At 47.9% G+C, this 16,126-nt stretch overlaps 2 protein-coding genes across 6 annotated transcripts in view; one reads left to right on the top strand and one right to left on the bottom strand.

The window, feature by feature from the left end:
• The window catches only part of CSTB (cystatin B), a 449,713-nt gene that overhangs the window by 206,631 nt on the left and 226,956 nt on the right, over positions 1–16,126 (top strand). The window lies entirely within an intron of this gene.
• The window catches only part of TRAPPC10 (trafficking protein particle complex subunit 10), an 89,199-nt gene that overhangs the window by 41,934 nt on the left and 31,139 nt on the right, over positions 1–16,126 (bottom strand). For 2 of the 4 annotated variants that reach the window (XM_025462110.3, XM_049104576.1), the window contains exons 4-7: positions 12,493–12,689; positions 7,598–7,793; positions 5,351–5,462; positions 2,768–3,015 (exon numbers count right to left, since the gene is read on the bottom strand). In XM_025462110.3, coding sequence (XP_025317895.1) covers positions 2,768–3,015; positions 5,351–5,462; positions 7,598–7,793; positions 12,493–12,689 — 753 coding nt within the window. Of the gene's footprint in view, positions 1–2,767; positions 3,016–5,350; positions 5,463–7,597; positions 7,794–12,492; positions 12,690–16,126 lie in introns of those variants that run through there. The other 2 variants (XM_025462111.3, XM_025462112.3) reach the window with 2 other exon arrangements.

The following is a 16,126-nucleotide window of genomic DNA, read 5'->3' as shown; positions in this document are numbered from 1 at the left end:
TTAAAAAAAAAATTGCTGGGACAGCAGAGAGGACAAAAAAGCGGCTCGTAGCAAAGGGCTGCAAGGGGACGGTGTTCACATCGGTGCTGACTACATGTGAGAGGAGGTGTCCCTGGAGGACGGGGCAGGCTCACCTGTGGGACAAGCAGAGCACAAGGGAGGTCAGCAGATTGTGCCCTGGGCAGTTCATGGGGCGCAGCACGCCTCTGGGGCCCAGCTACTGTCCACGGCACTCACGTGGCAGGATGCAGAAGAAAGGCACAGTCACAGACCACCCCACCCCCAGTGGGGGGATGAGGAGAACAGCAGAGAACAGCGAACGAGAAGTTGGGTCATCAGAACAGAGAAAGAGAAAGCAAACAGTGGGTAGTATGTCCTCACCCTGAACTCCGCTCTGGTCAACTCATCTCCACAGCACACAGCAGAACCAGAAAAGTACAAAGTACAATAACCGTGATTCATAGTGGGGGTGCAGCCCCTCGAGGAACGGCCCAAAGGATGACCCGTTCACTCAGAAAACAACCAGGAGAAAGGATAGTGTAACGGACACGAGGTGCACACCACACCACCACGCCCGTGGAAAGCCCGCAGCGCACTCCCGCACCAGAGGACGGGAGCAGAGGATCCAACTACCTCATGCCGACACACTGACCTGCAGGCAGGAGCATTTCCCAGGAAGCGTCCACACCACCTGCTCCTTGCATGCTTCTCTTTCCAGCCAGAAGGGCAGTAACCGACCTGTTTCCATGCGCTCCTACTATGGCCAGAGGTAGCAGGGACTCAGAGACAAGCCACGGTGGGCAGGAGATGCTGCTGCATGTGTGCTGTGCTGAGAACGAGTGGGACACCTCGCATGCCCCCATGCAGCCCACTCGCACCGTGTGGGTGCCGGCGTGAGAAGGGATCTGTGCTGGGACGAGGACGCCTGTGTGCTGGCGTCAGAGCAAGAGGCCTCCCCGCTGCTCCCCTAGGCTGGCCTCACAGATCCGGGGAGCTGTATGTAACACATCCACAGGCTCCCTTGCCTTCCAGAAGCCTGGAGGAGTGGCAGGAAGTGGTTCCCTGCAGGGCCAGAGGCCCCTCCCCAGGAGCGGCAGCCACTGACAACATCTCCTCTCCTCTCCTCTGCAGGTTGGCCACGAGGCTCTGACTAGTCAACTTCCGGAGGCAAGAGCAAGAATTTCGGACAGATTCTTAAATCTTGCAGTTGGTGACAGGTGGGGCCCAGCATCCCCCAACTCCCCCGCGCCCTGAGCCTCACAAGCACGTGCTAATGAACCCTCCCGGGGTTAGCACAGTTTGCAGACGCTAAGTGTGAACCACCTGGGCTCTACTGCACACCCTAGCTCTCCTCCAACCCCTGACAGGATCTCTAAATCGGGCCAAGTGTGCAGGCACACACATACACAGAGTGCCCTGCCTCACAGCCCCCGCTGTGTACAGCCAGATCGGAGCAGCCAAAGCAGATCACCCAGGTCTACACAGTAAGATGGGAGCTAAAGGATCATCACTTCAGGACGGAAGGCAGGATCTTCCCTCATTTGTTTAAGTACCTAGGCAAGAATAATAATTTGATACAAATTCTTACATTCATGAGTTTGTGGCTAGGCTAGGGATTTCTCAGCTAGGCTAGGGATTTCTCCTTTAGAAATTAAGATAATTTCTCTTCATTTAGGTCAGAAAAAAAATTTTAATCTCTTAAGATCACTTTAAACTAAGTGCTGAGCCTGTTCCTCAGTATCCTGGGGTACAGAGGAGGAAAGTGACTATGTTATGGGGGACTGCCTCCACCATGGTTTGGCTAACGCAGTACGGTTACACTCGGGGACCTCTTAGAACTGTGCCCCTGGGAGCGCTGGCAGGAGGCACGAAAGAAAGAACACGAGTCTGGCGTGGAGGGTTTGACTCTGTGACTGGTTACTGGGTAAATCACCTAGTCACTCTTGGGCCTGCTTTCTTCATTTGTAAAATGGAGTTGATCGCTCAGCTAGTCGTTAACCGCGGAATGGGGTGGGGGAGGTAGGGGTGTCCATGAACCCTCTAGATGATACGTGACACTGTGTATGTGCATCTGTGCCCCTTTCTAGGTAAAGACATCACTGAAACAAAAAAGGTGAGATTCCCCCCGCAGACTAGTTAGTCATTAAAGGTCCCTGACTTCACCAAAACGTGTATGATTTTATGAGCAGTAAGGGTGCAGGAGCCCTGGGGGGAATCGATCCTCAAAGGCCAATATTCCACAATCGACGCACAATATACAGCCTCACTAACGGGTTTCACTCAAACGTACATGCATACACGTTTGTAAAGTACCTTCCTGAACCTTCATGCTACTGATTAATGTGGCACAGCTTGCTGTGTGTCACTGACATTGTTATCCACGTGTTCACATGCAACATAAAAAAGTGGTTCTGAAATCACGCAAAGGTCCGCCTACAAAGCCTCATGCTGCGTGTGTGGCAGGTGAGCGATCTTCCTCAGGGAATGAGCCAAAGTTCTCTCAGAACCTACATAAAGAAACTGATCTAAGAGTCTTGCTTTGGGCCAACATGAACTCCCCAATGTTGACAGCAGGAATGACACTTTTGAACAGTTAAATAATCAACATACAGAGTAGCTATACAAATCATATGCTAACAATTAAGGACATTGAGAAAAAGAGAACCCTCTCCTCCGGCCCAAACAGTTCAATGCCTGGGATCCAAGGTTCAGAGTTATCTGTTTGAACAATGAAGAAACGGGTAAATTGGGAAAATGGGAGACTCACTTCCAAGAGCTTCAGTTCCTGCACACAGTTATGCAGCAGCTCTAGGGCGCGCTGAGCCACCTCCCACGGCCTCTGCAGGAAGAGGAGCAAGGTGCACTGGCGAGAAAACAGGTAACTGCGCAGATCTAACAGGGTGGCTTCTTGCCTCTGTATCAATTCACGCTTCTCCATATCTATGGGCTTTCGGAGGATCAATCCATTCCAGCTCTTCACCGGCTGGCAGAAAAAAGTCAGCCAGTTGGCACCATCTAAACAAACACACATCATGAAAGGCGCTGACTACAGATGACTTCACCTTCCTGAGATTCCCACTCGGGGCTGTGAGAACTCACGTACCAGCAGGTGGCCCAACAACCAGTTAGTCCCTAGCCATGGGCCCGCCCCCTTTACACTAGCATGGAACAGTCTCGTGATGGGGGGACAGAGCAGTAGCCACGAGTAGTCCCACCCCTGCGTGGCAATCGATGATGAGCACAAGACCATGAGGCACACCAACATACCATGCCCAGGGGTCATGACCAGGTCGGGATGCAACTGCACCCTGGCGGGCTAAGGCGTCAGGGAGACCTTAGGCTCCGTACTCAGGTCTGAGAGAAGGCACAAGGCCGGAGCATACTGGGCCAGCTCCTCTCTGCCTGCATGCCAGACATTAGCTTGTTCATATGATGTGGTCTTTCTGCCTCCCTTACCCTGTCCTTCTTTACTGAAGCCTCATGCCTGTCTCTAACTCAACCATGTCAGCTACCTGAATCACAACCCTAGAGGAAAGGACAGTAGGTACAAGGAAAGAGTAGTAGCAGGAAGCAGGAGGGAAACATCCTTGCTTGTCAAAAATTTCTAACTAGGCTCCGCAATTCTAACTTATAGCTCCAGACTCAAGCATGGCCTTAAAGTAAGCCTAAAAGCCCACGATAACTAGTCATTCAACCCATATGGCAAAAATTTAATCTATTTTTCTCACTTCAAAAGAGAGCTGTTGTACCATTTCATCATGCTGCATTCCCACCAGGAAGCAACTCAATATTGGCAAACTGATGTTACTAAACATCTCAAATGCCAAGTGCAACTACCCTTTACTGACCAGAACTTATACTCAGAACTGCTCAAGTGCACACTGAGGGAGGTGCCTACACCAGCAGGCCCCTCTGTCCGGCCCCCTGGCCAGCATTCTCCTGGCTCCCCTTCACATTTTACTCAAACCTCTCGGACCACACTAAGACCACCTAGCACTTACCATCACACTCTGCCCCTTCACCCACAACCCCTTCTGACAGCCTGTACTCATTACAATTACCTGACTTGAAGATTTTTATTCCTTTACTCTTTTCCCTTTCACATAAACTCCATGAAGGATGAGGTTTTGTCTTGTTACCTACTATATTCAGAACTGTGCCTGGTACATACAGGGTTCTCAATAAGCATCCGTGAAATGAATGAACAAAAATGAACAATCTTAACATTCACCTGCAAAATGTGGTCCAGGCATACTTTTGGGTTTTAATTTATCCAAGATTTATTTAAAAGCTGAGTGTACAAAGAAATTATGTGAAATATGATGTAAGAAATATGTAAGATATCTAAATATGTACAATATGGAGATGAAAATTAAATTTTTAAAATTTAATTAGTAAATACTTTGCTCTGGTTATGTTTACATTTGTATCTTAGCAAAGTAAGAGATCCAACTCTGAGCTTCCTAAATTTGGTTTGGAGAGAGAACCAATAGGTGCCATTCATCATCATTTCTAGAAGACAGTGCCCAAGCTAAGTACCAGTACTCATCTTCCTACAGGTTTTCTAGTAGGCACTAGGATTCCTTGAAATCATTCCTTTCTTCAGAAACTTTAGCGTTCTTTCAAAAAGAATACCTAGCAATTACCCAATTGTGTGTGGTGGCCAGAATGGAAACAACCCAAAAGTCCAACATCAAGGGATGGTTGAATTAATGAATGAATCCACAGCAAAAATAACTGAAAACTTGATCTGTTAACTTGGAACAATGTCCATGATGGGCTGTTAATAAGAATAAGAAGCTACAAACATCTATATAATACGATGTCATTTCTAGCGAAATAAGTATCAACCAAAACAGTGAGAATGATTACGAACTCTTTTCTCTGTATGTGGTTTCATTGAGCTAATTTCACACTTCTAAAATAATTCAAGACTTCAAAATTTAAAAAAAGATGTACAATGGTGCCATTTAAAATTCTGCAATGAGCACTCAAATATTACAAAGACAGCTTATCAACAGAAGTACACGATTCCCACTCTTACGCTAGCAAGGAGGCACGGAAATTAGAAGCATAACTGGCCAGCTGTTATGTATAAACAACTCTTTATACCAGAAAAATACCTTCTTTGTAAATGCTTTCTTAAGATGCTCTAACAGTGAAAGTGACTAATTTTTAATTCTCCTATCATTTCCTATTAGAACCATGAGAATATATCCCATATAATTTGCAAAAAACCACAAAAGGTGATTTAATCATTAGGTAAATAAATAATGGCAGCTTCCAGACTATTTACAAGTGGGAAAAGCTATACTAAGAAAGAATTTGCTTCCAAAAGTGGACTACTCACCCCCAGCACCAAAGTTGACAACATATTGAGAAAACAGAGCGTCCAGTTCATCATACTGTACAAGGGCATCTTCAAACTGCTGCAGCATCTCAAACACAAAGGCAAGTTCTTCCTATTACCCAAACAAAAGGTTTTTAAAAAGCAAAAATGTCAATCAACTTTTGGTTTTTTTTTTTTTTTTTTCAATCAACTTTTTGAAACAACACATAGTTATTAAAGTTGCAGCATTAAAAGTAACATTTCTATTATACTAAGTAAAAGTCAGTTTTAGGACCTAAAGTGTCAACATGTAGAAATGCACACAGAGGAGGCCAGAAGAAGTAGGAAAAGGCCTCTATGACCCCTGGAACCATCCATGGCCCTTCAGCAGCAGGGACACAACTGGGCATCCTCTATCTCTGCTACTGCCCTTGCCTTCCCAGACACATGCTTTTTAATTGGCATTCTTCTTGGGGCACCCAGGTGGCTCAGTCAGTGAAGCATCTTCCTTCAGCTCAGGTCATGATCCTGGGGTCCTAGGATTGAGCCTTGCATCGGGCTCTCTGCTCAGTGGGGAGCCTGCTTCTCCCTCTCCCGCTGCTTGTGCACGCACACGTTCACTCTCTCAAATAAATAAATAGGTAAATAGATAAATAAATAGATAAATAAATGAATAAAAATATAAATAAAATTGGCATTCTTCTATATGGAAAAGCTGAACCTTCTCCTCCATTTACTAATCTAACCAACTATCTATATCTATGAGGGTTCATGGATAGGAATTGTATTCCATGGTTAAAATCCAGTTCCATCGTTGTACAGACTGTTCCAGCTATGGCCATGAGGAGGCTCCTTTAGGTGGTGTTAACTTTCTTTTCTTTTCTTTTTTAAGGTTTATTTATTCATGAGACACACACACACACAGAGAGAGGGGCAGAGACACAGGCAGAGGGAGAAGCAGGCTCCAGGCAGGGAGCCTGACGTGGGACTCGATCCCAGGACCCCGGGGTCACGCCCTGGGCTGAAGGCAGCGCTAAACTGCTGAGCCACCTGGGCTGCCCAGTGTTAACTTTCTTTTAATGGATATTCAGCTTGTTTGAGGGTGCTTCCTTACTTTCTGCTAAGTCCTATTCCTGGTCCATCTTGTATTTTCCCTACCCCATCCCTGGAATCAAACACTTCTAGAAGGAGCCCTGGCACTTGTTACTAAGAATGGAGTTTAGAAACCAAGATTTTGGCACTAAGTGTGTTTACATTACTGAGAAATATTTTTTTTCTAGGCCCTGTCAGAGGACAAAGGAAATATATGCATTCATATAATCCTCACACACGTGTCTGTATTTCTGATCCATCCATCCATCTATCCATCCATGGCTTCATTCGGATATCTCAGATTCCAATCCCACCCCACAGGGTTCACTCGGATTCCCCCGTTCCTTGTTTGTAACTCTTAGGAACCAAGTTTAAGAAGTTTGAAAGGTGAAGTGACAGGGCCACTGAAAGGTTTGCAACAATTCAACCCTACAGTGAATTGTGGACTTGTGCAATCCCCTTACACGCACCCAGTCACCCAAATACCACTAAGACACAGGCAACAGTCTGAGATAAGGGTCAACATTTCTAATCAGAACTGGTCTCTCATTTGTTCAAGGTGCATTATTTCTTCAGTAATTTACATATAAGTGCAATTTAAACACAAAAATTAGGTTTTTTTCAGTCAAATATAGTCAACAAGAATAATGAAGCCTAAGGGTATCATTCCTGTCACTCTTTGCAGGGTTAGAAAGGTCCCCTGGAAACTAGCTTAAGACTGTCTTTATTGGAACCCAAGACCATAGAATAAAACCACAGAGGAAATAAATGGCCCCAGGAAGTCACAATGTACCCACGGTGTCATGCAGGTAGTAGGCAACTCCGTCCTCAGGACTGTCACCACCACCAGTGCTTCTCTGCCTTAGTCACTTCCATGGGAGATGCCCAGAAGGCCCAACATACTAACAAAACCCAAATTACTCTGAGGACAAGGCCATTTCATAAAAAGCCAGATGCCAAGCTCTGAAGGAGCAGGAGAGCTGATGACAGAACCACCCAGGAGGCCACCTCGGATCTGCCTGGGGAGCCCAGAGAAGGAAACGGCTGTCAGCTACTGTGTGTTGTCCTTTGGTTTTAAAAACTATGCCAGTTAAGAATTACCACAAAAAACCCGCCTCACTTACAGAGACAGGAAGAGAAAGAGGAAGCTGCGTGGCTGCACGCTGAGTCACGTACCTGGACCATGAAATAGTCACAGAAGCTCCAGCCTGGCTCGGTCCTCTTCTCCCTCAAGGTCCTCATGTCGTCCTCAAATTTGCCTAGGTTTTTGGTAAAAGACATAAGAAGCGATGTCCTGAGTTTGGTCAGGAAGGCATTCCAGGATTCCTGAGTTCGAGAAGAGTCCTTCAGGGGGTCAGAGAGCACGACACACCTGCAGAGACACGGACGGACGGTCTGAAAATCCTCCCCAAGCACAGCACATGGCCCGCGGCTGCTACTTCCCTGCACGGCCAACTGCTGTCCTGCCCCACTTCCTCCTTTGTCCACTGGTGACAAACAGCAGGCAGGTGGTGAGAAACTAGGTTAGGAAAGGTTTCATCATCAACTGGCTTAACGCCCCACGAGCTGTCTGTGCTGCAGAATGATGGGCAGCGGGGAGGGAGAGAAGGCAAGAGAGTGGGAGCCGGCCTCCGGGGCTCCTTGTGGAGTAGGGCAATCACGTCGCCTTTGGCCCCCAAACCTCATCCACGCAGCCCCCTTCAGAAACCTCTCTGCTTCCCTGTAACCAACAGGCCAGGGCTGAGTTACTACCAAGCACGTGAGGGTGGTGACAGCGGGGACCCAGCCTCGCCATCCAGCCGAGCCCACTCAACTCCTCGAGCTCTGCTCTCTAAATCTAGCACTTTCCTATTCACTCTCCAAACCCGGCTGGGCTGACACAGGTCCTCATGGGACCTCTCCCCCGCTGCTCTGCCCTCTGGGCCTCACTGTGATCGCACCACCACCACGGCAGGTGCCAGGCTGTACACCCTTCCCCTCTGTAGACCTATCTCTCCCACCAGAGCCCAGACCGTGAGCTCCACAAGAGCAGGGTTAATAGGTAATTCATAAATAAAAGCTTAAAGAGGGCAGCCCAGGTGGCTCAGCGGTTTAGCGCCACCTTCAGCCCAGGGTGTGATCCTGGAGACCCGGATCGAGGCCCTCTTGGGGCTCCCTGCAGGGAGTCTGCTTATTCCTCTGCCTGTGTCTCTGCCTCTCTGTGTCTTTCATGAGTAAGTAATATCTTTAAAAACATAATAAAAGCTTCAAGAATGTGTCTTAACACATAGATATGATATAATTTCACTACAAAAAGAGTATCTGTGGGGCAGCTGCCCGGCTCAGTCAGTAGAGCACGTGACTCTTGAACTCAGGGCTCTGAGTTTGAGCCCCATGTTGGGCATGGAGCCTACTTAGAAGAGAATAGAATAGAATAGAATAGAATAGAATAGAATAGAGAAAAAAGGGGATCCCTGGGTGGTGCAGCGGTTTGGCGCCTGCCTTTGGCCCAGGGCGCGATCCTGGAGACCCGGGATCAAATCCCACGTCGGGCTCCTGGTGCATGGAGCCTGCTTCTCCCTCTGCCTGTCTCTCTGCCTCTCTCTCTCTCTCTCTCTCTGTGACTATCATGAATAAAAAAAAAAAAAAAAAGAGAGAGAGAGAGAGAGATAAAAGAAAAGTAAAGTAAAAGACTATCCATACTATGGTATGGAAATATCAAAGGCATAAAATTCCAAGTTTCCAATGGATTTGGAAAAGGCAATGTGTCCATCTAAGAGATTGGAAGAGCTGGATTTCTTTATCCTCAGTAATAATAATTTACAAAGAAAATTATTTAATATGAACTCAAATAATTTTAAAATGCTGGAGCTTGGGATCCCTGGGTGGCGCAGCGGTTTGGCGCCTGCCTTTGGTCCAGGGCGCGATCCTGGAGACCCGGGATCGAGTCCCATGTCAGGCTCCCGGTGCATGGAGCCTGCTTCTCCCTCTGCCTGTGTCTCTGCCTCCCTCTCTCTCTCTCTGTAACTATCATAAAAAAAAATAATAAAATAAAATAAAATAAAATAAAATAAAATAAAATAAAATAAAATAAAATAAAATAAAATAAAATAAAATAAAATAAAATGCTGGAGCTTCAATATTTCTCCTCAGTAAATATGTTGCTTTGATTACTAGCAAGCAGCAAGCTGGACAGATTCTAAGTCTCTGTGCCCCATTATACCCTTTGGAGGAAGAGCCAAATCTCTGGAATTATAAATTGGTGGACAAAAGACAAAAAATGTGCAGCCGCCCATGGTCCAGATGATCCACCAGTTGAACAATGAGTACCAAGAAGATTTAAAAACCGGTAACAGGCTTCAACTCCAGACATTCCGCCCCCTGGTGCTATTTCTTCCCCTGAAAACAAAGGGGTCCCACCAGCTCTCTCCCAGCGCCCCAAAGGACTAACATGCATTGATTCACTCCAGGAGCTGCTGGAACCTATCGGCGGGCCGTTTATCCCTAAGCTGTCCTCCAGGTTGAACATCACCGCCACTCATTCCGGCCCAGACACAGAATTCTCCCCTGAAGCCACAGGGGTGCAAGGGAGAGGAAGCGTCCTGAGACCTTCTGTGTCCCGTGACCCGGTGCTTACCCAGCAGACCCCATGTTCTTTAAGTCCTCTAGCCCTTCTTATGCCCTGCAACTTCTACTGTTTCTAGATCTTTATATATATATATATATATATCTAACAAAAAAGAACCATGCTTCAGAAATTCGCATTAAGTTTGGATGATTCACTCGGAAGGGAGAGCCCAAAACCCTGCTCAGAGAAGGGTCCCCCCCAAGCACGGGCGGCGCTGTGCCCAGGGCAGCCACAGGCAGGGGCCCGGCCCCACCCGTCACGGGGCCACCACTAGCCCCGGCAGCTCGCGGGGCAGCCCTCCGACAGCAATACTCACCAACAGCCTGAAAATTGCACAGAACCTTTGGCCACACAATTTTCCTTTTAGGGATGTACCCTAAGGAAATAATTAAGGACATACAGAACATCCAAGCTCGAAAGATGTTTCCAATGCTGTTCATCCTAAGTGGTAACGCATCCATCCAGCAGAGGACTGGATAAAGACCGAGTACATCACCACTAGGGAGTGTTACACACTCACTGGCAGTAATGGCGGAGAAATACACCTATTGCTCATGGAAACATTTTTATAACATATTAAGGGCAAAAAAGCAAGTATGAAACATTGTGCATGGTATACTGTGCACACACACACGTGTTCTTTGTGTGCACATAAAGAGAAAAAGTTTGAAACATACACACCAAATACTAAGAGCTAAGATCTATTTTCACTTTACTCATTACCTTCTTCTTACAACCCTACCATGAACATGCAATGTTTATAATCACAAATTACATACAAGGTTAAAATTAAACCAGTAAGCCTCCCCATGGCCAAGTGCACCATCATTTCCAAAGGCCAGAAATCACACCAGCTAATAAAACAATTGCTGATACGGATGTTATCAAACTCATATATATATATAAATCTGACCCCACTCTTTAAAAAATAAAGTACAGATTTGTTAAAGGGAGCTTGCAAATTAATGAAAATCTAAATGCTGGAAGGCATGTTTATATACTGAGAGGAAATGTCAAAAATTTTAGTAAGTTAGATTTTATGTGTATGGATATAGAATGACTCATTACAAACAAGCTAGGCTTTGATGGACTCAGCAGGAACACACTTTAAGCTGTCAGATAAAATTAAAACATAGACTTAAAAGGAATCAACAGGCACTTTGAAAAAAATCTTACACTTCAAACATGTCACAGGTTTAGATTAATATGCCCCATTAGTCCCAGGTTATGTACTTAATAAAATCACACTGAAATGAGACCAAGAGGCCATTAGGTCTGGCCGCCAGTCACCACTCCCCACCCCTTCGCTACCCCGTGCTGCCCACCCCCCCACCCTCCCGAGGAACCCCAGAGCCTCTTGGCGGCTGCTCCTCCTCCTTTCCAGAACAAGTGTGCAGTATTCCCGAACCACACAGGAAGGACACTCAGTCAAGGGGCACCTTGTTGAAATGCGAAGCTGATTCCTTCAGGCTAAGTAACTTATGAATAACAGGCCTTAGGAAAAAGTCCCACAAGTCCAGATGCCATGAAATTTCTCTAAGATGAACCATAAGCTCCACAATCTAACATTTATTTCAAACTATAAGTAAAGTAAGCTTGAACATTACTCTGTGTCCAGAACCATGTGGAACATTAAAAGGAAGCCCACAGTTAAGTTGAAGAACTGTCAACTTACTGGGTGGCCCCGACACAGGATGTGGTCTCAGAATGAGAACAGCACAGGACAGTGTCAGTCATGCTCCCGGCCACATACCCGGGCCTTCCGCCAGAGCCCATCCCCAGCACCTCAGTACCCTTTGCTCGGTAGCCGAGCCCCCGGCTCCAATCTCTTGTCATGCTCTGAGCACTGACTGCCGGGGTGCCATGGGTGTGGCGACGTGGGTGTGAAGCAGTGCCCTGTGTCCCCGTGGGACCACGCCCAGCACCAGACCCCAGGACCCGGGGGGAGTTAAGGCAATGAGCACACCACCACCGGGCACCAGGAGGTAGGCCGGCCTGCCCAGCTAGGCCTCACAGCAGAGAAGGGAGGCGAGCTGCCCCCCCAGGAGACAAAACAGGGCCAGACAGAGAGAAGCAAGGGGAAAGTAGAGTCCGCGCAGGGATGCCGACACTAGACCCTCAAGGTTCCCTTCTACAGATTCTGAAGATTAAGTCAGCATTTTAGAATCTTGGTTCTGAGGAACTCTTGATAGATACGAAGGTAAATGAAACACATGGCGCCCTCACAAAGTGCATGCAGGGAACCCTGCTGTCCACGAGGACGACACTTCCCAAAGCCCCGGCTGCACTAACACGCTCAGGGGATCCTCCAAGGGGACCCCGGTGTGGTCTCTCCCGCCGTAGTTACAACTTCCAGCATTTCAGCCAGTTACCCGGGAGGCCGGGAGGCGGTGACCTGGGCTACTCCTAGTAATCTCTATCACCCAGGGGTCAGCCAATGGGGTAAAATTCAAGGTATACTTACCTGTCACTCTGTTTATTACAAAAATCATTCCTTATTTTGTCCACAATAGAAGTTCGGGGAAGGATGTTGGTTTTGTTTTTTTTCTTGGCATCGTTTTCAACTACCACTATCAGCCAGTCCACAGAGCTATGAGCTTTCAGAACATTCTGCCACTTGGTAAGGTCGTCTTTTACCGTAGCTTTATACACTTCCGTATCCTAAAAACAAATAAGTCACTGTGAAGCAAAGTTCATCAACGCCCTTCAGTGCAACAGCACGAGCTGTCCACTAACAGCTACATCGGCCACAGCACGACCTCGCTGGGAGCTGCGACACTGCACGCCAGGCCCCATGCCCACCTGCCCCGATGACAGGAGACGGTCCTAATGTCTCAGAGGAAGAGACCGAGGCAGACCTACCCACAGCAACATAGGCCACGGGGTAAGCTGGGACTTTAAAAACTCAGGTTGGCTCTGCCAAAGGCCTCGTGCCCAAGAACTGCATAATCCCACCTGCCACCTGCCTCATGTCGAAGCGGCTCCTCCCACCCAGGTCTCGCGGCCCAGAGGCCTCACATCTGCAGGACACCTAGGCTGCCTTCGAGCAGTGTCCTTCATGGCTCCCCAACTCCTTGCCTGCCCCTAGAACCACTCTGACCTGAATGCCACTTGCAGGCCACAGCAGGTGCAAGGCAGCCTCGGACCTAAGCCCAAGATAACAATCTAGGGTTGTTTTTTTTTTAAGATTTTATTTATTCATTCATGAGAGACACAGAGAAGCAGACATAGGCAGAAGGAAAAGCAAGCTCCTCGCAGGGAGCCCGATGTGGGACTTGATCCCAGGACCCCAGGATCACGCCCTGGGCCAAAGGCAGACAGACGTTCTGCTGAGCCACCCAGGCATCCCCAATCTAGGGCTTCTTGAACGCTGTTCTCATTCAGAAAGACCGAAAGGAGAATCATCTTGGTCCTAAAGAAAAAGAAAATCATTGCTGCTTCTGACCCAGAGTCCCAAACACCAGCCTGCACAAAAGCCCGTGAGCCTGCCTCAGCTCATCCAGAAAAAAGTGGGAACACAGAACATTTCCTTGCCTTTGGTAACTGGTGATGATCGCCCTTACACTCCATAAATCTACTTATCAGACTTGGAGTGAAAATCTAAAAGCAAGACACTTAATTCATATCCAAATCAGGCAATTAAAAACTTTCACAAACTATACTATATAGCTACTGTTTAAATATGTACCCTCCCCCCTTTTCTTTAATAGAAAGATTCCTTGTTATCATGCCCATATTTTCTCTGGATTTTTTAGTCTCTCTCAAATATGCTAACGGGATCAATCTATGAATGAGAAATCCCAATTTCTGTACCCATTTCCTCTTTGGTTTAATTGGTAAGTGAAGGTGAGTACTGAAGTGAGTACTTTTCATTTTTAGTGTGATTTTTAAACCCACTGTGTCCTCAGTTTAAATTAAAAACAAATATAAACTGGAAAGATCTTCTGCTGAAAAAAAAAAACCGAGGAAAACCATCTCGTGAAGACTACAGCCTCCATGGAACGGCAGCTCTTTGGGCTGGATGCTTCCGCCTCGCAATGCCAGCGCCCTGCTGGGCTCTAGGAGCCCACAAGCATCATGCCTGCAGAGTGAAACCAAAGGCCACAGACCCCAACGTCTTTAAAATCAAACCTCAGGGTGCAGGACAGGGAGCAGGAAGAGCCAAGAAGCACGGGAAGGCCACCCCAGGGCTGGTGCCAGGCACCCTCTCCCCACTCCAGCACCCCCAGCCCTGGCTCCCAGCTCTCCAAACCAGGGAGGCACTCCCACACCCCCTGAGGGAACACAATCGCCTCCTCTTGGGATGCTCTGGTTGCAGCAGAGACCTGGCTGTGTCCCCACAGTTCTGGTGAAGTAAGTGGTATGTAATCTAGGCCCTCACTTGCAACAGTGAGCAAACCACTAAAAAGACCCGCTGACTGTTCAGAAGAAGAGTCCAAGCTGAGCCAGTAAAGTTAAGAATGTCTCCAGGAAACAAAGTCAGGGAAGGTGGGGAAGGTGCCCACGGTCAGGGATGAGGAGGGCACCAAGGTGGGGAGTGGCCCTGCCTGGGCGCCAGAGGCACAAAGGGCAAGAAGGGTAACACAGCACAAGATATGGAAGCCCAAGTGAGAGGATGAAGGACCATAGGGCTGGCAGGAGGTGTCAGAGACCGAGAAGGGCAAAGAGGGGCTCCCTGTTGGGGTGACTTAATCTAGGGTGTTGTGGATCAGCTGAGGGGAGAAGGGAAGTCATCCAATGTGGAGCATCAGCCCCAGGGCAGGGAGAGGGCACCATGCTGGGGGGGTGGGGTGCAGAGGAGCAGGACAGCAGTGGCAGGATACTCCCTAACAGCAGTTATTCAAACAAGCAAACCTCTGGAGCACAGTGAGGACCTGGCCTCTCCATGCCGGAGAAGGAGTTACGGACATGGAAAAGGAAGAAAGAACTGCCGTGTGGTGCAGGACTGGAATCGGACCGTGTATACACATGCACACATGTATGTGCACACATGTACACCTACAAACGGAAATAAATGTAAACGTGTGCATGGGTGGGCACACAGAGGCACACATACATGTACTTCCCAGCTGGGCCCACTGCAAAGGCTCCAGAGATAACACGTCTAGCTCCAGGGCTTGGTTTCTAAATACAGTTTCCCACTAAGACAAACCAGAGCTCAGCGCTCGCTGGGAACCAGCTGACCCCTGGGCTCAGACAGGGAAAGGACGGGACGACCCTGGCATACCTTGTGTTAGGGAGAGCTCAGAAAATAAGGACATGTCCAAAGGTCTTAGAAGCCAAATCTGGGACAATGTGAGCATGAAAATCAATACCAATAGGAAAGTACTACCCTCCCCAAATCAGAAATCAGCGGGTGCATCCTGACATCAACACACAGGATGACCTCCAGACAAAACGAACAGGCAGGGAACTGAATGACTGCTGGAAGCTCCCAGCCTGCGGCACCACGAGGGGCACTGAGGTCCTGTATGCCAGGCACCCTGCATAGAGCCAAAGGCAGGCACAGTGCCCTGGGAGGCAAGGACAGCTGACTTCACAGGAGGCCAGAGGACGGGGGCCCCTCAAGTGATCAGCAGGAGGCTGACCAGCACACAAGTGTAAGAGCGACTCAGAGCCAGGGAGAGACCCCTCCAGACAGGACTCAGCTGCCACACAGGACTGGGATGAGGGCCTGCTCCCACAGATGGGGCTGGGAACCTTCAGATCCACTAGGTGGAGAACTCGGGAAGGAGGAGAGAATCAGTGCCTGACTGACCTCTATTCCAGACCCACAGGTCACAAGAGCCACACCTGAGACGATCACACTCTAGTAACTTAATGACACAACGCTCAAGAAAATTTCTAGGATGTAAGCACTCAAGAAGATAAAAAATTCACGATGCATGGCAGCCCATAAAAAATTGCCGAGCAGTCAAAGAAGAATATGTGGTCTATAACAAGTAGAAAAATCAATCAACAGAAGAGACTCAGTAATAACACAGATAACTGAATTAGTAGACAAAACCATTAAAAAACATATTGTGACCACATCCCATGTGTTCAGGAAGATTCCATCAGAGGAAAAAACGATGTTAAGCAGAGACATTGAGGATATT

This window comes from Canis lupus, chromosome 31 (assembly GCF_003254725.2).
Source record: "Canis lupus dingo isolate Sandy chromosome 31, ASM325472v2, whole genome shotgun sequence".
NCBI classification, from domain to species: domain Eukaryota; kingdom Metazoa; phylum Chordata; class Mammalia; order Carnivora; family Canidae; genus Canis; species Canis lupus.
The sequence above is the reverse complement of the archived record's forward strand: the minus strand, read 5'-3'. Positions and strand labels throughout refer to the sequence as shown.